Below are 24,494 nucleotides of genomic sequence, written 5' to 3' on the forward strand. Positions count from 1 at the left end.
CTAAAATCTACTCATTAGATCCTAAATATTATGTATGTACAAATTACTAAATAAATAGTCAATATGTTGTTATCAACAAATACCTACCTACTTAATAATCAGTATTATATTATTAGTAAATCATAACCGAAAGTTGATTTAACACTTTACAATATATTTTTATTTATAATCATATAATACTTTGATAAAACATTGCATAGTCTAAAAAACAGATCACCAAACAGATTGATTTTTTTAAACGTTACAATATGGGCTGCGGGTTACTAGGAACACGTTTATTGTAGACTGTAAAGAGTAAAAAGATTTTTAATGGTTTGTTTTCATCGGATTAAAAGTATATATTACATTTTAAGAGAAGCATATTTATATCTGTTGACTTCAAAATATTGGTATTATTGTATAATATAGGCATATTATGTGATAAAATTATCATTCCTCATTGTACTCATATTCTAGCTATTTGATATTATAGTCAATAACACTATTTTACTTGTTACATTTAAGGTTTTTAATAGTATCTAAAAAAAATGGCTTTATCGATCGTATATTATATTAATGCGGTCTAGGAACTCGGAGTACTTCCGGGTAGTCCAATTATTCACCGGAGCTCTGTTCGTGTGGTATCTGTGAGTGCTGAATATGGATTATTTGTGAAAGCCTTCGAAGTTCGAGAAGTTGAAACGAGCGGAATTTAACGGTCATCTTCGGGCCGTCTATGTGCGCGCAGGCGTTCTCGTCGTATACAAGCCGTAATAAGTGTATACACCGCCGCCGCCGACTTCCCAGGTCAGTACGTTTGGAAGAGCGCAATAAAGCTCATCTTCGACAAAACGCATATTGTAGCCATAATATTGACTAACGTACAAATCCTGATATTTCTGAAAGCCTCGGCCCGTCAACTAACCATCTAAAATTAATTAAATACCTACATTTTCAATTTGGTTATTGGATCGAAATTAAAATCAAAGTTGACTAATTTGTTACATGACTTAGGCAAGCGGCATCTGACTGTTATTTACATAACTCTCAGAACTAAGTGGAACACAAAACTGGATTTAAATCTAGAATAAAAAGCAAGGACTCTAAAACCAATTTGTGATGAAAACTCTCAAAAACAATCAATCGCAGCGTTTATTAACTTGCGCATGAACATTACTTCAGAGTACTTCCGACGAGTAGTTAACCATACTAGACCAATGTGATTAGAAATATCTGAGGTGGACGTATCAATAAAGCCTAATGCATAACCAAACATATGTATGCGAAACGGCTATGTTGTTTCTCAAGCCTATATCAATTAAACGAGAGTACGAGACTGAGATGGGGTCCAAACTAAAAACCCAAATTCTAAAATAGACCTCTACCAATGCATGATAGAGTGCAGTAAGCAACAAGACAATTTATGTCTGATGAAAATTCAGCATAATTCCTTTTTAAAATGCCAAGTACTCTTAAGGCTTTGATATACATTGATATAATATAGGTACATTTATGATTTATTATGTGATAATATGTATGCCCAGTGGGTGGCTTATCTTACATTATTTTTCTATATCATCACGAAGTCCCACCACATAGGTGTAACTATATTTTTGTTTACTTTACAAAATGTATAATAGTAATACTTCGGTTTGCTACATAATATACCTACCTACGTGTGCCGAAGTGGTCTCGTATTATATAATATATTATAAATATATATACAATATTATAATATTAATTAGATTGTGTTTTTCATAAATAAACGTTATTCATGATAATATTAATAATAATTAAGAAATGTGATGATTCAATTATAATTCACAACTATATTATAATCCAATGGATAACATTTGATTCAGTGAAAGATAGTCCAAAATTCTTTGTTACAATAACTATTATTGTTTTATTATTATACTTTATAAACAACAAATAGCAAATATTAACACAAATTATTATATTTTAATAAATTAAATTCGTATCATAACAATTTAATAATATGACCGATCATTAAATATTATTGATGTATAATTATATATTTTTACTATAAATAATACCAATATGTATTTGTTGAAGAATAAAAATTTGAAATTTGTGCAATGTAACATGACGTGTACATTATAAATAGGCTTTGAGAAATAATTAGAAGATAGAACTGACAAAAGATTATTACAAAAATAAATTACTTACCTGCATTTGAAGGAGGAAATGAAAACGAATTAATAAACATAAATATGAATATGTATTTTTGTTATAATTATCAAAAAAACACACACACGCGCGGTCACTTATACAAAAATGTGTGGTTTTTAATATTATAATATATAATATACACTAAATCATAGCTTAAAAAATATGTATAGGTAGAATGTGATATGTTTAACTTTGTCTATAAAATAAATATTTGAATAGTAAAATATAAATTATTATTTAAAATAGGTAAGTAGGTACAGTATTAAACCATAACAGTTTTAATTTAATAACATCAACAAATTCTATCTCGTAGAATAAAATTCGAGTCAATGGGTGTCAAAAGAAATTCAAATTCGGTTTTCAGCTGTCCTTCAAAGTCGATTTGAAATTGCTTGACCATCTGTAAACAAAGTTATAATTTATTAGTTGTTATTTTCGACTCTGTGTAAAGATTATATTTTGCTGACCTTAGCCAAGACAATTTGGAGTTCTAGTTCTATGAATCGCTTCCCAGGACACATTCGTTTGCCACAACCGAACGGTGCGACCAAAAATGGTGATTTTTTCGTCAACTCGTCCAACCATCTTTCTGGTCTGTATGAAGTTGCGTCTTTGAAATTGTTTTCATCCAAACACGCCAACCCCGTGTGCAACAACACGACGGTCTAAAGTAAAAAGATTATTTGTATACTCATAAAATTATAAATATTTTTTAAAAAAACATGTCACCAAGTATTACCCCTGGTGGCAATCGGTAATTGTCGTATTCCATTTCCGATTCCAACACTCTTGCAATACACGGAGCAGTGGGCGTAAGCCTGGAGAACGCGATACGAATCAATAAGCAAATCAATAACTAATTGTTTTTTATCATAATATTAACGCTATTACCTGTGCGCTTCGGTTATACACGCGTTCAAATATGTGGCCTTGTGTAAATGTTCAGCGGTAATAGGTGTACCCGCAGGAGCCAACCGTGATACCTCGTTGTATATTTTTTCCTGTACTTCCGGATGTTTGGCGATCAAGTACAATAAAAACACCAGAGTATTCCCCAACTAAAAAATGTGAGTAAAAAAATTGTATGACATTTTCACATTTATTAATTCTTTTGCAGATATTAATCAACGTCAGTTTATTGTGGTGCAAAGGTAAATTCATAAAGCAGAACTCTGCACTTCTTAAATTCGTAAAGGACACGGGCTAGCTACTTAAATGTAGACGTAATATTCTTAGAACGCTAGTTCACGGAACGTCTATGAAATACATTACATATATGATTCATATGCATAATACATCAATGTGAAAAGTATTAATGTTATGATTATTTTACAAAATATTCGAGCATTTCATTGATTTTCCTAAAGGTATGATGTCCTTCAATTTCTTACCATATTTTACAATAACAATTCTTTTCGAACGCGTTAATTTCACCTATCAGAAATACTGTACTACAAAAATAAATTGTTAAATACACCTCCCCCCCATATATAAATACTTTTACTATAAAAATGCATACACATTCACAAGTATTTAACATTAACTGTATCTTTTGGTAACCAAAATCTAATAGTTAAAAGTTTGAATTAAAATGTTGTGAAGCAGATAAAAGAAATAAATAACGATCAACTAAGAAATCGCAATCATGCATCACTGTGGAAAACATTGACGCCCGAAAATGTCATCTCAAATTGAGGTTTTTTTTTAACAAGAAATACACAATCTGTACCCTTAGGCAGAGTAAGAATATGTGATAATTGAGAGATTTCGAACATGAAAAAGCGTGAGAGAAGAGCCATCCAGTGAAAACACTACTTATTGTTTGTCCATTTTTTTTTAAATATTAAATTGTTTAATTAATCATTGAGTAAATCTCTACTCCAATTTCTTTTCAGACACCGTGTGGGATTGCCCGGAATTGTACCTACAAGAAGCTAAATTTGATGTAAGGGGATTGGGATGAGCTGGAAGTGTGCTATGAAATCGTGCTACTGCTTCAGCGCGAACTGTTTTTATACTTAAGTCTGTGTACAGAATATAGTTGGAGACGTATATGATAGGGCGTTAGTGATTATGCGTAAGGTTTTATTTTGAACGGTTTGAATTTTGTTAACATTAGATTTTTTTGCATTTCCCCATAGTTGTAGGCCATAAGTCCACATGAGTTTGATTAAAGATTTATATACATCAGTGTTTCCCAAAGGGTGTGCCATGAAATTTTAGAGGTGTGCCGCGACTACTTGAACTTTTTTAAAATGATTTTTTTCAAAATATTAAAATATATAATACAAATAAAAATAATTAATACAAAAATTAACTTTAAAATTACAAAAAAAAAGGTATAATTATAAATTTTAATGTGAAATGTGTGCTTGATGTTGTTTGCATAATAGTTCAATTCTAGTTCTGTGATATATCTATATAAGATAATAATAACGATAATAATACCCGACATCATTATATAAATATTATTCGATAAGTATATAATATTTATCCAAAGTGTGCCATGACTTAAAAAAACTAATAATAATGTGCCATGATGGGAAAAAGTTTGGGAACCGCTGATATACATAATACATGAGAAGTTTGTTGTCTGGTTTGGTGTGTTTGTTAGATATTAGTGTTTTAATTGAGGGTAGTCACTCATTTAGGGCGAGTTTTTTAGTTCTGATATGTAGTCCCCAGGTAAGACGACGGTCAAAGATTAGACCTAAGTACTTCACCGATTGAGATGGAAGGATTGGAATGTTACCAAGCAAGACTTTTGGGCAGGGAGGGCAACGAAGAGTGAAATTAGTATAAATGGTTTTTAATGTATTATTCAATTATAATGAATAAAATATGTCAAAACTTATTAAGATAATAATAGAAATAGATATGTACAAAGTATTGTGTTATCGTACCTATTTAGATTTTTTTCTACGTTCTCATTTCTGGGGGATTTTTACATGACGATATGGCGTACTTGTTACAATTTGAGATACGCCGCGGTATAACACTATATAAATTACAATGCACTGTTTTTGTTTCACCGTTTGTTAGAATTCTAGTACTACATTAATAATTATTATTAATGACTGCACTCGGCTACTGCAGCACACGAAATAAACTATTATTATTATTACCATTATCGTTCATTATAACACTGCTTTAGAGTAAAATAGATGATTGTAAATTTGTAAATAATTATAGTATCTACGCCATATAATGAATATTACCGTTTTTATTCCGGCGGCGATGTAATCGATAATCGCGGCTTTCTTGTCTCTGTTGTCCAATTCTGAAGCCTGAAGTATAGACACGAACACGCTGCGCACGTCCGTGCAAGACTGCTCCTCGTCGACCAACGCCGAGTCTACGATATCGGACACGATTCTATAAAAATTCATAACGTGTTTATGTGGATCCCAAAATATACACGTTTGACTTTTCTACAAGTTGTACTTGCTCGTATAAGGCGTCTTCGCTCGCTACGAATTCCTTGTACGCCTTGGTCGGTATTAATTTCCAGAGCGGAAGCCCGTAGAACGCTTCCTGCGACGCTCGAAACTGACTGGTCACGGAATCTGCCAGCCTCGTAGCTGTTTCACTAACCTCTCCGTCCAAAAATCCAAATCTCCTTCCCAAAATCAACGTACACGTGCCTACGGTGGACACAACATGTCATGGAAATCGCACTTATTAAATTTTTTATTAAACAACGACTGCCACCTGCGATCACAGTATCACACATACTTTCCAAACCCATTCTGTTACAATACGACTCGAATCCTCTGACCACGTTATTGCTGCCTCTCGCTTGGGAAATCAAGTTATTAAAATCGTCTGCTAGCTGGTTAACTTCTGGCAAGAAACGTCGTATTGTCCTAGGACTAGTAAGTTCCGGCGTTAGCTTATTTCGTAACATCGCCCAAACTTCACCTTGTCTGCAACAAGTGTACGGCGTATATACTTGTGATTAATGTGATTACTTATAGTTGTACATGGGTAGGTACCGATGATAATATATTATTATGTTAAAAATAATAAACAGGCAACAAAAATAATATACAACCCTGATGAACTTACATTTCTCGGAACGAAAATAATCGTGATTCATATATTTATATTCTATAATAATTATTACTCGCATCGTCAAATTTTCAATGTACCACACATTTCCAAGAACATTATATAATCCTATATTGTGTGTACATTTTAACTTCAGATCTGTGTACTCGTGGAATTAAAATTCAATACCTTGAATTCAATTTCATCAATATGCATAGTATTTTATACACAAGTACGTACTCGTTAACAAGCCCTGTATTTGTGTAGCGATCTGGCCGGGACTTTCTGTAGCTCGCTGTTACTTCATTTGGAGGTCGGATAGGGTACTTTCCGCTTTGCCTAAGTACTCTTTCGATGAAATCTCTGTTTTTGACACTTATAACTGGTATGTTCCACAATGCCTCTTCGCAAATAATATCGCCATACCGAATAAACATGTCTGGGAAATTAATAAAATACTCATTACTGGTGTAATCTGATTAATGCAACGAAATCATGTATCCCAATAATCACTGTCGTAAATATGAATCTAGAGGCGCTAGAAATATATATTAACAATTATTAACATAATTCATTATACTTAGAGATTAAGCTGGGAAATATTTGGGAGTTTCAGGAATTTTATTGAGATTAAACTTCTTTGAGCCCCCCCCCCCCCGCAATCTACAATTCAAGTAGTTTTGAATTTTTAAGTAATGAATGATGATAAATCATTAAGTTAATTGGGTTCTTATTTGAACCTAGGTAGTATGTTTATTGAATTTAATAAATATGCTTTGAAAATAATGTATTAAATATATGATATAATATAACTTTACTAATATTAAAATGTTAAGTCTTAATAACTAAAAAAAAAATTAAATTAAAGTTTGTTTTGCATTTGTTTCGTATTGTTATGCAAAATAATTTTAGACACTAGAATATTTTTTATTCTTAGGTCACTGCACTATTCATAGTATTGAAAACATATTCTAAAAGGGGCTGATTTACCAAAATAAAAGCCATTGTTAATTTAATAGCATTGAGAGCTCAATTTAAAACTATTTAAAGAAATATAACACAAAACAATTAGTCAAACAGAAGTTTTACTTTACCTAATGAAAGTTAAACAGAACAATTGTAATAACGTGAATTAAATTATTTTTGTTCATTAAGTTGGAATATGTAGAGCTGCTACTAATTTAAACTTAATTTCTTTTGATTATCCTGTGAATTTGTGTTCACATAATTATGAAATCATTTCGATCAACTAAACGAATATTTAAACGAGTATATACTGTATAGATAATATACATATTAAATATAATAACTCGTAAATAGATGATAATACAATGTACATTGTACACCAACCGAATTTAAATTTGTTGCTTAATGTTAACAATTTTAAACTTTATTTTATCATCATGAATATCGTATATGTTAAATTAGTGTTTCTTTACTCAAAATACAATGTACATATTATATTAGTTATTTATACAGGTGATAATGTTTTCCTTTCAATCGCGTGAGGGGTGCGTAACTGTGCGTGGGCCTCGAATTAAATCCAAGATAGGTGGAGGTAATATGATTATATTATTTTGTTTATATTATGTTTTATTGTTAAAGTATACCTTTGTATGCCAAGTGAACGGCATTCAGTTTATACAAACCGAATCTCCAATAGATCCACCTGGTTCCAAATACAGGCAACGACCTTGGTCCTGGAATATCCGCAACTGTTTTGTATATTTTTCGCTGAGCATCTGAAAAAACCATTATTTATGTCAATGACTTGAGCAGTATAAGTCTTGACCTTGTACAAAAATATCTTGCTCGATCCAAAAACCAAATGATATTATTTTAAACTGGCTGTATTGTAGTTACCTACGTGGCAACGTCTGGTTTTAAACACTATTGTCACATCTCAAATCCAATTTAACACCTTTATAACTATATGAACTATAAATCTATATAATTCTCATTATTTTAGCTATAAAATGTAGTGGTACCTAATTCTGTTTACAGCGGATATCGGGGTTAGTTGCACAGTTGCACACGGGCTGGTTGTGACAATGTTAATATCACTACTCTCTGAAATTTGAAGGTATTTATGCTCGTTATATTATATTATGTACTTTTGTACTGTACATATTATCAGAATAAAAATAATCATTTTTATCTCGAGTATGTGCTGATTGTAGTCGTATGACGAATTTTATAACGAAAAAAATGAATTTTAGGTCTGTGAGTAATTTTTTACCGTAAATATATTTAATATTTGCCATTTATATAGGTACTATAGAAAACGACTCACGGTGTAATTGTTAACTTGATAAATAACTAGAGTAGACTGAACGTATTATATTTTGGTTTGTATTGAAAATCAATAAAAATCATAAAGTTGATTTGTCATTAAATAGAGGTCTGGGATTTGTTATCACAAATTATGAGTGGCTGGTTATCACATCATGTGTTTAAAAAGTTCCAACTAAATATATATTTAAAGTTGTTGCATTTTATTAACTTGTTTTTTAATTATGGATTTAATTTTTTGTAATGAGTAATTTTAAATTTCACACAAATTTAACACTGACAACAAGAGTTTGATTTTGATCCGGTTTATCATTTGATGTACCCTTGACAAATAACTCCGTAATAATGTAATAACCGACCCAAAAGTGGAGGGGATGGTCACAAATTCTTTTTTTAAAACAATTTAAAGCTTAATATTAGTGTTTGGTTTTTTATAGTATGCTCCGAAGATGGTATGTTGAATAGTATGACAAAAAGCCGTGGTCTCCCCTACAACCTAATATTTATCAAAGTTCAAAATGGTAGGTATAGGAACAATATTTACCACAACAATACAAAGTTTAATATGTAGGACTTTTACAAAGAATTATGATAATTTGACTACCTATAAAAATATATATTTATAAAGTAGTACAATATTACATTTTGTAAATACGAAATTAATTAAATTAATGACGAAATTATAATACGTTTTGTAGTATTAACTAGGTGCGTAAGCATACACATTGTGTATCTATGTATGGGCTATACATTAATTTTGTACCTAGCCATAAATAGTTAAATCATAACAACCAAAAATTAGTGGTGTTTGTTTGATTTTTAAAATAACAGTTTATAATTTTTAAATCATAAAATATTAATTTCCAATGTAATATATCTATATTTTATCACATAATTTAGTATTAAGCCCATAGTCTATGGACATAGTGAATGGAGTATCTATAGTTTTATTTTAGGGAGGGGGTGATAAAAGAAAAATATGTAATAATAATAGAAAAAAAAATATTTTAACACCAATTCATATAAAAACCTAATTTTCAAAAATGTTTCTGGACTTTCCGTGCTGCAGCTCCCCAATTACCCTTATAATTACACTCCTGACCGTTGATGAATTATTGTAATCAAATATTAATATTATTAGGTTAATCGGAACGATGTAATATATATAAATAATAAATACGTCTGTATACTTATATAGAGTATGTATAGTACTGAAATAATTAAATCATTAATGAACTAAATAGACTGCATGTGCCGTGCAATATTATTTGTAGTACCTTTACACCATTTCCCCCCCCCCCTTATTTTGGATATAGATTCAAATTTTACGAATTTTACGATTTTATCATTTTATATATTAATTTGTCAAAAATGAATAATTAATATATTATTTGATAAAATATCATAACCCTGTTTGACGACGTTTTTGATTCGATTTATTATTTTTTGATTTATGAAGTTTTTGAGAAACACTAGTTAAATCTATTGAATTAAGAATGTTAAAAAATAATATAAATATAATAGTATAAAAGCTATCCTTAGATAATATAGATGTAGATTCTGAACTCGTTTCCTTCGCTCAGAAGCATGAAAGCTCATAAGCAAAATTAAAGAATCATTGGAACCTGTGTATGCCTATACCCTATGTATATACAGGGTGATCCCACAAGTACGCTCACCCCCTTTTTTCTTTAATGATGAAGTTTTTCAAAATCTGATTTTTGGAAACTTTAAAGACCAAAGACTCAAAGACCATATTTTCATTTTCTTGAGATTTTTTTTGTCGCTTAAGGAGTGTCCTGTGACGATACGCACCTTTGTTTTTCAGATGAGAACCCCTCTTTATTTCTTTAAACTATTTAGAGGATATAGTTTTTTGAGAATTTTGATGTAACGAAATCAAAATTCGAACGAGTGGTTTCCTAGTTAATGGACAATTTGTACTAAGGATAATAGTCCATAATAGGGATATGGTTATAAAGTTCTATACATGGAATAAGAAAAATAACTAAAAAAATCAAGAAGGATTTTACCGCTATTTACCTAAGTATTTGACTAAATAAATATAAAATGACGTATTATTTTAAATTATGTATATAGACAATAGATAATAACGTATACTGTATAAGCATATCCTTCTTCCCTACTATAAACTATATTATCCTTAGCACAAAATGTGTAATAACTAGAAAACTACTTGTTCAAATTTTAATTTCAATACATCAAAATTCTCAAAAAAATTATCCGCTAAATAATTTACAGTAAATAAGTGGGGTTCCCATTTGAAAAATAAAAGTTTGTATCACCACAGGACACTCCTTAAGTGGTACAAAAAATCTCAAGAATATGAAAATATGGTCTTTGAGTATATTTAAAGATTCCAAAAATCAGATTTTGAAACACTTCATTATTACAGAAAAAAGGGGGTGAGCATAATTGTTGGATCACTCTGTATACCTATATGTATACAGAATGATTCATCAATTTATTCAAATTATGGTTTTTGGAATTACTAAATGTACTCTAACACAATTTTTTTTAAATGTTTGAACTTTCTTTGTTGTACTTAAGGAGTGTCGTGTGGTAATAAAAACTTCTGTTTTTCAAATTAGAACCCCCTTTTTTTGTGTAAATTAGTTAATGGATAATTTTTTTGAACATTTTGATGTTGGTACCTATATCTCAAAACTCGAATGTGTAATTTATTAGTTTATTTATTTATTTATTAGTTAGTTCTTTTCCGCTGAATAATTTACAGTTTAAAAGGCAAGTTCCCATTTGAAAAACAGAAGTTTTAACCTCCACAGGATACCCCTTAAATAGTACAAAAAAATTCAAACATTTGAAAAAATTGTGTTTAAGTATACTTAAAAATTACGAAAATCGGATTTTAGATAACTGACGTAATGAAGAAAAAAGAGGGTGAGCATGCTTGGTGAATCACTCTGTATATATTTAAGATAGTAAACTAATTTGGACAAAAATAGTTCCATGTTATTTGTTTGGTAACTTTGTTATAAACCACTGCAAAAGTAGAGATAAGAAATTTTTAGCTGGAGAATAATTACTGTAAACGTCATATTTTAGGAACCATAATAATGATCCTTTAAAAATTAATCATTCCTTCTTTAGGTTACATGATAAATAACTTAATTTTAATAGTTAATCTCGTTGAGCCGATTCAATGAAATCAAAATGATAACACAGTTTTGTACTTAAAGATGAAGAATAATTTTCTAATTGAGTTGATTGTTTTTATTTATAACTAACCTTATCGAATTTATTAAATGCCAAACAATAATAATATGGCTATTTTACTATAATCAAAATTGTCATTAATGTTTTCAAAAAATGAAAACTTATACTTTATATTACAATTAGTGATAAGTTTTGTGTTACCAAATATTAAAATGAATAATGACTTATGACTTATTATGACTTTAGAAGAACAGTTTAAATTATTTCTAGGTTTCGGACACGACTTAGGTACATCAATGTTTATAAACAATGTTATCGGAATCGGCTACAATATTGGAATGTTTTCAATGTCAAGAACCATCGAAAAAATGTTCGTGAACAAACAATAAACAAGGAAATCTTTTTTGATAGTATCTATAAAGTTCTAAAAAAACATCATATTTTTAACCACTTATTATTTATTAACAACAATATAAGAAAATATTCTGTTGGAACTTACACAGTTACACACAAACCGTATAAAATAATATAACAAATAGCAATTATAGGTATAAGAACACTACTTTTGTTCAAAATTATAAAATAATTTCATTACAATTTACAAATCCATACAAGCCAATCCGAAATTATGTTAATTACAATATTTTGAAATAATTAAATGATCGAAAAAAAATTCTTATTTTGTGCGTGAAAATGTCTAATTAAGACTCAAGTCAGTTGCGTCTACATTGCAGCATTGCAGTATGTAGACTCTATTTTACAACTTTTTACTGTGTTGGACTCTCATACGGATATACCTACTATTGTAGGTTAGATAAGAGAAATAAGTCTTATTATTTAAAAATAAAAATGAATTACAGAGAGATCGCTCTCGTGTGAAAAACGATCATATTGAAACTGATTAGACTTACCGGACGGATTTTCGAAATTCGAACAAGTGCCGACGACGTACTTCAACACGAGTTTTACCAGGGCCGTGATGCATGCGACCACTATGCAACAGGCGCCTTCGATCTTGGTCCAATATTTTTCTTGTAGCGTCATACCTGTGAAAAAATGTCAGTTATTTAAGTGAATTTAGTGCGACACGCGAATACCTATACTATGTGTATCGGAGTTAAATAATACGGTTTTTGTAAAATATATTATTTATAAGATTGAAACCTGCATAAAAAAAAAATCAAGAGCATTCGTCAGGTACGCAATTACAAAGAGAGGTCAGTAGGTACGAAACTACGAAATTACGATAAGAATGAGACTATAATATATTCGTACCTAATTCGCTTAGTGTATGTAATAATGATATTATTTGGATACGAATACCTAATTATATATATAGATACACTATTATTATTATTATTTATTATAAACATGTTTATGTGTTTTAATTAATGCAATAACCGAGTATATTTTTATCAAACGTGTTACGATAAATGATAATATTGTTATTCTCGTAGTGTATACGATATGAACCTATTTTGGACGAAATAAAACCTCACTTTTGTGAATCTATATATTACTACATAAATCCAAAATGCTTGTCTGTTAAACAATTTTTCTGTCCGAGTATGATTATTTTTTATATTATTATAATGTATTACAATATTAATTTTAATGTAGATATAAGTGTATAACAGTACCTACATTAATAACCACATAACGTATTGATGAGCGGAAAAAACATTTAAATACCTACGAAAAAAAATTTTATTCGCCAATTCACGCCTTCTAATTGGTAGTAAGTGGTTACACAAAACAATATATAATGAATTCGTGAAAACATTAAATTCGAAACAAATGCCACATCATATTTCGCATTTCGAATATATTCATTACTATACTATAGCAAAAGCAAACTCAATCTTTTTATTTTATAGTTAAACGAGACGTCACAAAAAATATTTAATATTAACTCATTTTAATTTGTATGCTTATCGGGGTTTCAACTTTTGATGCAACCATAGACCTCATACTGCTATAGATAAAAACGTGTGTATCTATAACAACAGCATTACGAGCGGCATAACGACATCTCGCAGTGATGTAGGCCTTTACGAAAAAATACAATAATGTATAATATATCTGTATATCTTACCCTGCTACCTCTCACTACCGATCGTACGAGTAATCGAGTAATCAAAAATGTAGTTTTGTAGTAGTTTGTTATTATGCTTTCCATACAAAAAATTACTTTTCAAGTAGTATAAGGTCTATGGATACAAGTCTCTTGTTTTTACATTCATATATCATTAAACTGTCTTAAAGCATTAGAACAATGCAGTATACAGCGGGTTGCCACCTGCCAGTGAACACTCCAGCAGTCTATATAGTAGGTATCTACTATACAGTGTCAGGTAGAGCTGAATATATTCATTTTGTATAGGTAACGTGACACCAATATTTTGTTACCTAAATGCTATAAATACGTAACACAACACGACATGGTACAGTGTGAAACCGGCTTAAGTGTTTTCATGTAATTTATTGAAATATGGTAGTGTTTATAAAAGGGAGTCCCGAAAAATTCCACTTGACTAGGCAAATTTATTTCAATTCCGTCGGTACAAGTGGTATTAATATCACATACCTATGTTATCATACTTATATAGTATATATGTTAATTAATTTATTATACCTATATCTGCACTTGAGTCTACCATGCGTCAATTCAATAAAAAATACGAATAAAAAAACAATATGGTTATTTGGATTGATATACATTATCAACAATAAAAAAATGACTGACGGAATCAACAAAATCCAAAATGTATACAGAATTAAAACTAGTTGTAATAATAAGAACCTTGGTTGTTAGGTATGAATAAAATCGTGTTTTTTTTTTTAAATCTGTGTTGAGATTTTATCATAGACCTTATACTAAGGTCTATGGATTTTGTATAAATCAGTTAAACTGATTAATGGTTAAATACTTAAAATTTAATATAATATAATATTATTAACATTATTTAATTTATTGTTATTACTACCTAGTAAGTATTATATTGAACCTTAAATAGAGTACCTATATTCTCTTAAATAATATTTATAATGTTATAAATGTATAATTTTTTTGTTAATATCTTAAAAACTTCATACAAAGGCCGGTTTTTGGAAAATAATTAAAATATTATAGTTTTAGTCTAATATTTTATATATTATACATATGTGCAAATACACCTACATATTTTATAATTTTTATTTTAATAATTTGAAGTGTTTCTAAATATGTCACGAGTGCCATACAGCCATATATAGCCAAATAGGTAGTATTTTTGGATCCATTAAAATTCCTTCGTTTATTGTATATTTATTGATATATTTATGTATGTATACAAAGCAATATTTTATCAACCAATCCAAATATTTTGATAAAACTTAGATAATTACAAAGCATTGACGACCTCTTAAGGTAATGTATTGATAATAAACTTATAGATGGGACATTGTAGGCCTATAAAAATGTGTTGGCCATCAAAACTGATACCACTGTTAACCGTAACATCTCATTTCTTTCTTGTTTAAATTTTAGTTTCTTTATCACTCAGAAGCTTCGGTGCGAGAGATAACCTAACCATCGTTTCTCCCTCTGTTAGGTTGGCCTAGAAGTGTACGTTTACTGAAGATAGAAATGCCAAATTGCCAAATCCATGTGTGTTATATCAACTATCAATGAGATGGTATAAAGCAATCTTCTCGTATTTTTAAAATGTATAAATGACACGAGCGCTGGTCTGGCCATATTAAATTTTAATATTGGGTAAAACCATAGCAAAAAACATTGTGACAAGTTTAAAACTGAATGACTAAATTCTCCTCGTGTATGTGCATTCATTTCGAAATGACACGTATTTTAGGAGGACTATGTAAGCAAAATTAACCCCCTAAGGAACATATCATATTTAAGTTTGTATAACTATGTAGTATGTTATGGATGTATCCGCATATAATCTATGTTAAAATTTTAAACAAACGTAGGTAATAACTTACAAAATACACATCGTCAGAAATTAAAAAGCAGTAATTTTTAAATTAATTTGTATGTTTTCTGTCATAACTTTAATACATCTGCCCATCTACTTGTATAACTAAATACTTTGCTAAGCTCCTATGCCGTAGATTGAATATTTTGTAGTACTCTACAATGGGACAAAACCGCTAGTGATTATGCGGTTTGGCTTAGTTAAATATTTGTAGAAAAATAGCCAATACATTTTGTATGATATTATGTGAAAAAAGCTTTAGGAATTGGGACCTTCTACAGTAGGTGAGCAGATTAAGTGTTGGACGTCGCTTACAGATATAACGCCTTTCAATTTTTAAAATTGTTCATTGTTATTACTGTCACTTTACAGGGTGTTACCACTGGGTATCCTCCAAAATCTCACGATTCGTGTTAACTATTTTTATTTTATCACTCATCAAACCTACTTATTGTACAAAAATGTATAGATTGTAGATTTATTTCAATAAATAAAAAAAAATGTATTGGGACTGTTCCTGATGAAAAATGTGTCTCCCTTCATGGGATTATTGGTTCCAATGGATACGTCGTTCATGCATCGCACATCTTTAAAACTATAGTCGACTGAAGTGGCGTGCTCGTCGCCGTACTACGACAAGACGGCACCTAACCAACTGCGGCGGCGGCGGCGGCGACGACGATGATACACGATGACTGTCTGCCGTCGTCCGTCACGACCGGAATTAAAATAAAATACGTACAAGCCAGTCGTTAAGTGTCAATTAAACAGGTTGCACGTGGGATTACGCGACGCAAGACGTAACCGTTCGTAGACATAACAATATTATTATTAACATCGTTCGGACGAGTTATCACGCCTTAGAGCCGCCGCCGTCGTGCGTGAGCGAGCTTAAATACAAAATATTAGGTGATTATACACGTGCGTTTTTTTTCCGTTGTAGGTATTTATCAATTTTGTACGATACTTTTTTTTTTATTATTATTATCGGTCGTACCTGCAGGTACCTTTACAACCACTACATACCGATGTAGGACGTGTATAAGGACTACACAGAAACGGATTGAACAAATCGTACGAGATAAGCGCGTGCAAGACCTTGAGACCCTAATAATTATTATTATAGCTCATAGCTGTCCGACGTATACATAATAATATTATAATAGTACGTACGTCATGAACGAGCGCTCAGTGCCGGCGCTATCGCTATGGGCAGACGTAATACAAATCGTACTTAATTATAATAATATAATATAATATAATGTTATGTGCCTAGACGGCTAGACGGACGGCTGATAATCGACGACGCGGTGTGCCAATATCTCGTCGCGCGCAGACGTCGTCGAGGACGTCTATCCGTTACACGGTTTCTATTTTGTTTGACACCTACTCAGTTGTTCTCTTCGGCGACACGGTAAAATGTATTCGCACGCCGTTCACACGTGCAGCTCGAGTGTTCCGCGTGGACGCGGCGAAAACGATTTGCACCGGGTAGTAGTGAGTACGAATAAAAGTTAAATTTTCGACAACAAAAAAGACGAATTTCGTGGAGGTTTTTTCCCCATTAAATATCCTCTCGACGCACACGCGGTATAATAACAATTATTGTCGTTCCGAGGAGAAGGAAAACATATTATAGTATACAATGACGGTTTAATAACGCATTCGTTCGCTGTAAATTATAACATCACAATATAAAGTACACCGCAGACATATATTATAATGTGAATATGTAGGCTATAATTTATGTCGCATGTACACCTATATAATATGGTGTAAATTATAAACAGTAATAAGTACTCACTCGTCGAGAGGCGTCCGCGAGCGGGTTCCTTTTTTCACGCTCGTCCGCGTCCGCGTTCCGGCGTTCGTTGGTTACGGTTTGTTTGTACTCTTTGGGATCACCACACGGAAATCCATGGGACATGGGAACATCGGTAGGTAGGTATTGGGCGCTGTTCTTCGCGCGTGCCGTCGTCGGTAGTACGTAAACCGCGCCGAGAACAAGACGGACTGTACAAGACGACTCTGGAGGCGCACCGTTGTTATATATCGTACTGTATATTCCAAGATTCAAGTTGTACAGACATTTGTACACTAGCGCATTCTTCTTTATTTTTTTTTCTTCCACCAGCATGCAACACGACTTCCTTTAACTTCGCGCCAAGGTCGCGTGGCCCACCATCTCCACATATCTATTTCGTGCGGCAACGCACACTTACAACCCCGCTAAGTTATTTTTTTTCGGCCAAAGTATTTGGTGTGCAAAAATCGGCAGCGTATATTATAATATATAATATAGGCGAATAGTATCTTGTAATTTTGCAGGGTCTATACTACTATAAATTATAATGAATATTTCTGCTAGTCACATTTATACAATATTATATTATATTAATTGATGGCAATTTAAAAATGACTAACATCTGATTTATTTATTTTTTGTACCCCTGCAATATTATGTGCCTAGAAATGAAAAAAAATCAAAGCATATTTTTGTAAAATTTGTAACTTTGCATATCTGATAAATGACAAGTATCCGCCAATAATAGAACATAATATGTAATTTCAGCATCGAATCCATCACCTATATTTGTCAATAACACATAGCATATTATATTCTAACGCAGTGGACACTGCCAAGATCAACAATTTTACGTTCTATAATAACAATCCATATAATGTGTATATATATTTACTTAGTTCATGAAATATATGTGTTGTTGTGATTGTTGTCAGAATTAAAAGTATTCCTTTTTTCATATAGAATAATATGAAGTACAGTCACAGTCAAAGCAGAATTAAAAGGTTAAGAAATGAATATTAGCATTAAATTATTTATTTCACTAGTGTATGATAGAAAAGGGTGATTGATTCTTTTCTTAATACAGCGAACTTTTTGACCTTTGACATATTATTTAAATTATATAGACGGTCTTTATTGTTTTTTTTTTTGGGGGGGGGGGGGGGGGGGGTGTAAACCATATGGTTTATTGCTATTACATATTTTATTACTGATTCCGATTTAAGGTGCATACCTATATAATTTTTTTATACGACAGGTAACTATAATATATTTTTGTATTACTACAAATATTATATATATTTATATATAATATAAAGAAGGTTCATATTTATAACTTATACTATGCGTATGTATTTATATTATATTGAATATTTAGATCTTCTTGATTATCCCTTTTTTTAAAGTAGTCATTGTTTATTGTTCATCTTCCAGTGTATCTGGAATTAATTAACCATTTTCATAAAGTAACATTAGTAAAACATGATATTAAAACAGCTGATAATCATTCTTACGAACATTCTTTGTTATAATCGAATACCATACGTGCGTCGTGCTTATAGCTTATGATAATACTTACTGGTTATTGCCTTTTTGTATTACAAGAAGAAGAAAAAACGTAGCAATCGGTCCGTAGGTTTTTATATATATTAATATTATCTCTGTGTGTAAGCACACGAATATATTATTAGGTATTCTTATTATTACAATATGATCTTGTCGACACATCACAATAAAATGTCAGCAGCTACCATAGGATTTTCGACGATTATCGTTTTATTGAATAGGAAAAAAGACCAGACGTCGTTGGATTTAACCCTTTCAACATGTGTAGGGGTTGTTAGTTCATTAATCAAACGCGCCTGTTGTCTAGGTGACTTGGAGATGACGTGTGTATACTGTGTGTGTGTGTGTGTGTGTGTACATATGTACAATTCATTTTGGGTACATTATATATACATATACGAATTATGTATGTAAATTATACAAATAAATATAACTTCTAGAACACACCAAGGTCTGGACAAATATCTCACAAGTAACCATACAATACAACAGTCAACGGCAATTATTAATTTAGGGCTTAGATTTATACACAACATAAACTACCTAGTAAAATACCTATACATTTGGTTTTGATAAAATATGCAACACAAATGTAATGAAGTAAACAGTAGATAAGTTTATGTATAATTTATTCAAACTATATCATTATAAGACCATTACGTGAATGAGATGAATCTTAAACTCGTAATTATTTAAAAACAGATTATACAAAGTTACATTTTATGTACTTCAACAAATCATATTTGTTAAGTCTTACTTGTCTCATGACTTATGTACAGATTGTAAATCTGTAATTTATAATATATAATTATAGTAATATGTATACCTAACTTACACTATACGTCTATATATATTGGCCTCTCACATCACATTTTGGCCGCTTTTTACTAAATGTTTTTGAGAGACTTATAAAATATTATTTTAAATAAAATAAGTATTTCTATCAAAATTTCAAAATTGTAAATTCATTTCAATGGCCCCCTAAAATAGCCGGGCCCCTGTATTCCAAGTCCAACAGTCCTTCTTCTAGGGCCTCTGTCTATGTATAGATCTGTCTTTTAGCATATGCATTATCATCTGGACATTGTACACTTTATCTACTCTGTCAGAATTTCAAGTTATAGTGAATCATAATATTATAAGCGCCCGTTGGGTACCGGTAAATTACTTCTGCAGTTCTACATACAGACAATTTCGATTTATGGTAAATCGATGACGTACCGAAAGAAATTAACACGTAAATCCAAAATTCACTGATCGGGACGGGAAAAAAATCGACATATTATAGACATTTTGAGGTTCTGGAGTTCGAAATAGCGAGGTTCTCCACCGTATAGTTATTTTTATACTTGACCAAAAATTACAGAGTGTTTAATTAAAACGATAAAAATAATAAATTATGATAATTTAATACAACAAGAAATATATTGTATATAGGTAGGTACCTGGTATATATATATAAGTACATAAGTGTAAATGTAAATAAAACCGTTTTAATTAAAGACTAGTTCCGTCTACGTATATATTGCACTTTTCTACTGTATATTTTATTAATTAATAATATAATTAATGTAATGTTTTTGGCAAAAATTAATTTAACATGTTAGTACTGCCGTGTTTTACTAATAGAAAAATAAATTATTAATAGTGATATGAATAAATTACAAATATCCTTAGAAATAGAGGGTGACGCGCCGTCTCCACTCAAAACCATTTTACAATGAAATAAAAAAGTTTATCATCGAATTAAAATTTAAGCCTCATATTATCTATAATGATACATACAATACAAATATAATAAAATATACACACTGCAGAATTTAACAAAAATATGTCGGCATCACCCATCTGATCACTAGTCGTCTAGCCTACTATTACACTATTTTCGTTTATTGTTTTCATAAAAAACATGCTCACATACTTAAAATATACTAAATAAAAAGTGAGTAACCAATTCCGCTGTATAGTAAACGTCGAGTGTAACTCGTCATTCAGCTGGTCACCGTAATGGATTTATTAAATTTGAATTCAACGTTAACATAATATCATTGAGCACGAAAAACAATTCTGAACGAGTTACACTCGACATCTATTATACAGCGGAATTGGTTACCCAGTTTTTATTTTGTATATTTTAAGTATGTGAGTAGGTTTTTTATGAAAACATTAAACGAAAATAGTGTAATAGTAGGCTAGACGACTGGTGATCAGACGAGTGATGCCGATACATTTTTGTTACAGCGGGTCACTGTAATGAATGTATTAAATTTGAATTCAACGTTAACATATCATTGAGCACGAAAAATAATTCTGAACTGAGGCGGATGTTAGCCTATATTTCGAAGGATATTTTTAATTTATTCATATCACTATTAGTAATTAATTTTTCTATTTGTAGTAACAACACTGCAGTATCAGTAGTTTAATCTAATTTTTGTCAAATCGCATTTATTATACTATTAATTATTAAAATATAGATACCGGAGAAAGGTGTGAATATAGCTAGGTTTATAATACAAAGAGCAATTAAAATTAACGTAAAGATTTTTTTTTCAAATTTCACGCTGTATATAAAATGATAAGTTCAAAGTAATAGCAGAATTTTTTTAACTTTCACTGTTAATGTTTTTCTGAACAAAATAACAAAATAATAAAAATCATTTGAAGAGAAATCATTATTTTATGTTGAATATCGATAGGTTTTATAAATTTAAAAATGCTCTCAGCGGCCAGTGAAATCGTATTGCCATTGAGTATGGATATAGTATAAATATACTATCTATAGTCTGTACTCAATAGTATTTTGTAAAACGTAAGACCTTGATGTATTGAAATTGCTATTTATATCAAGATGAGTGTAAGCGTGTAAAATGTATTATACCCACAGAATAGGCATAGATACTAAATTTATGAGGGATTATATAGTTAAGCTATGCATCCGTTCACTATACAACAAATTGTCGGGTTCTGATAATTTGGCCTCAAACCAAAGCAATATTCTGGCTAAGCCACTGCTTCAAACGCTCATAAAAAAAATTAGTAAAAACGATGATGACAAAAATGAATTAAATCAGTTTTTATTGTTTCATTAAAATATGGGCGCCCATAGATAAAATTTTAGGGAAGGGCAACAATAACAAAAAGAAAATAGGAATGAGCCAATAAATCAGTGAACAAAATTTCATCACACTTAGATTAAATCAAATTTTTATCAATCCAATACTGATACCAAATATAAGATTCTTCTATCATAATTTCAATTTGATAATGATTATTACATTTCTAAGCTTAATTTTTTTTTTTAAACCATTAATGATGGTGTCCTTGTTAACATTTATAGGATGCAGTAGACTGATGAGAATGTTATTTTATTTGTGCTTTAAAATCGTCGTGAACGAGGTGAATATAATTAAGGGACAAGATGGAAAGTCTACAATAGCGTTCAGCAGAATCGGTTTCGTAGTTTGATCTATTTTAGATTCTGAGCGGAGCGAGAATGTATTAATTTTACAAAGATGTGTGTTTGTTTTTTTTTGTTTCCATCTTTTGGGGCAGCAAAAGTGCTTCAATCTTCTTCAACAACAACATTCCTGGTAGGAAAGTGAATCTTGTTGGTACTTAAAGGGTTAGGAGAAAAAATTTCCCAGTAGTTTTCAAAAGCGGCAGAAAAAAACAAACAAAAAATTGAAGAAAACCGGAATTTTTATGGAGAACCGGTTTTTGACAAAATTTGTTTTGGTTTTTGATGTATCTCCGTAGATACATGCAATTTTCACTGAATGTTAATATCCGCATTTTCTGTACACCATACATTTTTCAGATTATTTTGACTCGTGTTCAAGTATTTATAGGAATATGAAATTTACGATAGTTATTAGTTTTTTTACACTTATGTCAATAAATATTTTTTCGCTTGGTCGAAAACTTGAAAATGTATTACAAGGCTCCTCGTAAGTTTTTGTTGGTGGAAATTAAAAAAAAGTAAAGTTTTAATTGGACAATATGTTTTTAAGAGAGTTTGAATTTAGAATTTTGACAAAATTCGTAAAAATCACGAAAATTCGCAAATTATTTAGCTTAGAGTAAGAAATACTTAAGAAATTATCTTTTTATATCTACAGTTTTAAAATTGAATACAAGAGATTCTTTATAAGTATGTCTATCTTTATCAAAAAAAATCCTACCAAATGATTTCCTTATTTTGTTGTGATATGAAAATGAATAACTATAAATATTTTTAATTTACTCCATATTTGTATGTTATCAATTCCTATACTTGATACAATTTCTAAATATTTTTACTTGTTTTAAGCTTTTTATGGACATTTTCATTTTTTTTTTTTGCTTTTTTTTCTATAAAAGTCAATAAAATGTTATTTTTTGGGTCAAAAACCTTGTAAATTTATTAGAATTCTTCTGATATATTGTTACATTATCAGTTGAAAAATATTAAAAATACATAGGTACGATTTTGTTTATAAGCATTAAAAGTTCAAATTTATCAAATTGAAAATGTACAAATCATTTTTGTAGGTAGTTAAATATTTATAAAATGTTCAACTTTTATAACTAAGGATCAAAAATTTAAAACAAAGCTGCACACAAGTATTTAATTCTATATCCAAAAAATGTGTAAACACAATTTTTTTTATTGTTGTATTATGTTCAAATGTTGACGAAATTACATATTATTAAATAACTAAGAAAAAATGATTTTTGTAAGTTATTTTGTTGTAGATTAAAAATATTATTCGTGGTTACCTACTTCAAACTTCTAGAGTATATTTTTATATTTTATACACACAGTGACTTTTCGAAAGTTATTTTTTCGGCAAAAATGAATTTAACCTACAGTAATATTAATGCTTAATATTAAAATAAGTTATTTTAATCACAATAACATCATCAAATATACTAAATTACTAAGTATAGAGGCTGACAGACCGTCTTCGCGTTAAGTCGTTTTTTGTAAACAATGATTTTATATCATGAATTAAAATTTAACACCAACCATCACAGTGCGCCATTGTAACCTACTGTACAGCCGAGTGACATCCACTTACGCGCTTTTTTTTTTGTTTGTTTCTAAGTAGTGCTTGGAATTTTAATCTCTGCGCTGAATTTTTTCTGACACAAACATTAAAAATTTTCATTGAAAACAATATCTGATAACTCTTTGTTATTATTAAACTAGTCAATAAATCTTGAATATGATTTTAAACCTTTTTTCACATTTTAAATGTCTGGAATAAACTAACCATCGATACTGTTTCAGCCATTCCATTTTAAAATTCCTTTTTGGTGTAATACTATCCATCTTAAAATCATAATTACCGAAAGAAACCTATGGATTTATTAGTAATTTTTATGTAAGCTCATCTGATAAATTTGATTTATTAACATAAAATCCTAAATCTGAATATGACTCACAA

The 24,494-nt window shown here is 30.2% G+C and overlaps 1 protein-coding gene across 4 annotated transcripts; it reads right to left on the reverse strand.

Annotated features, from left to right (window-relative positions):
* Nucleotides 1-2,118: 2,118 nt before the first annotated feature.
* On the reverse strand, nt 2,119-18,023 carry LOC111031103 (ecdysone 20-monooxygenase-like). Of its 4 annotated transcripts, none has more exons than XM_022310902.1 (11): nt 12,877-12,977; nt 12,624-12,758; nt 7,833-7,964; nt 6,463-6,661; nt 5,908-6,098; nt 5,621-5,816; nt 5,391-5,547; nt 3,064-3,230; nt 2,912-2,990; nt 2,640-2,837; nt 2,119-2,572 (listed from the first exon to the last, which is right to left on the reverse strand). In XM_022310902.1, the coding sequence occupies exons 2-11, from the start codon at nt 12,754-12,756 to the stop codon at nt 2,465-2,467; spliced, it is 1,560 nt and encodes a 519-aa protein (XP_022166594.1). In that variant the 5' UTR covers nt 12,757-12,758; nt 12,877-12,977; the 3' UTR covers nt 2,119-2,464. The 4 variants fall into 4 exon arrangements, with proteins under 4 accessions (XP_022166594.1, XP_022166593.1, XP_022166592.1 ...); XM_022310901.1 differs by having other exon boundaries at nt 12,816-12,953; XM_022310900.1 differs by having other exon boundaries at nt 12,810-12,953.
* Nucleotides 18,024-24,494: the final 6,471 nt, after the last annotated feature.

Source organism: Myzus persicae, unplaced genomic scaffold (assembly GCF_001856785.1).
Source record: "Myzus persicae strain clone G006 unplaced genomic scaffold, MPER_G0061.0, whole genome shotgun sequence".
Classification (NCBI taxonomy): Eukaryota; Metazoa; Arthropoda; class Insecta; order Hemiptera; family Aphididae; genus Myzus; species Myzus persicae.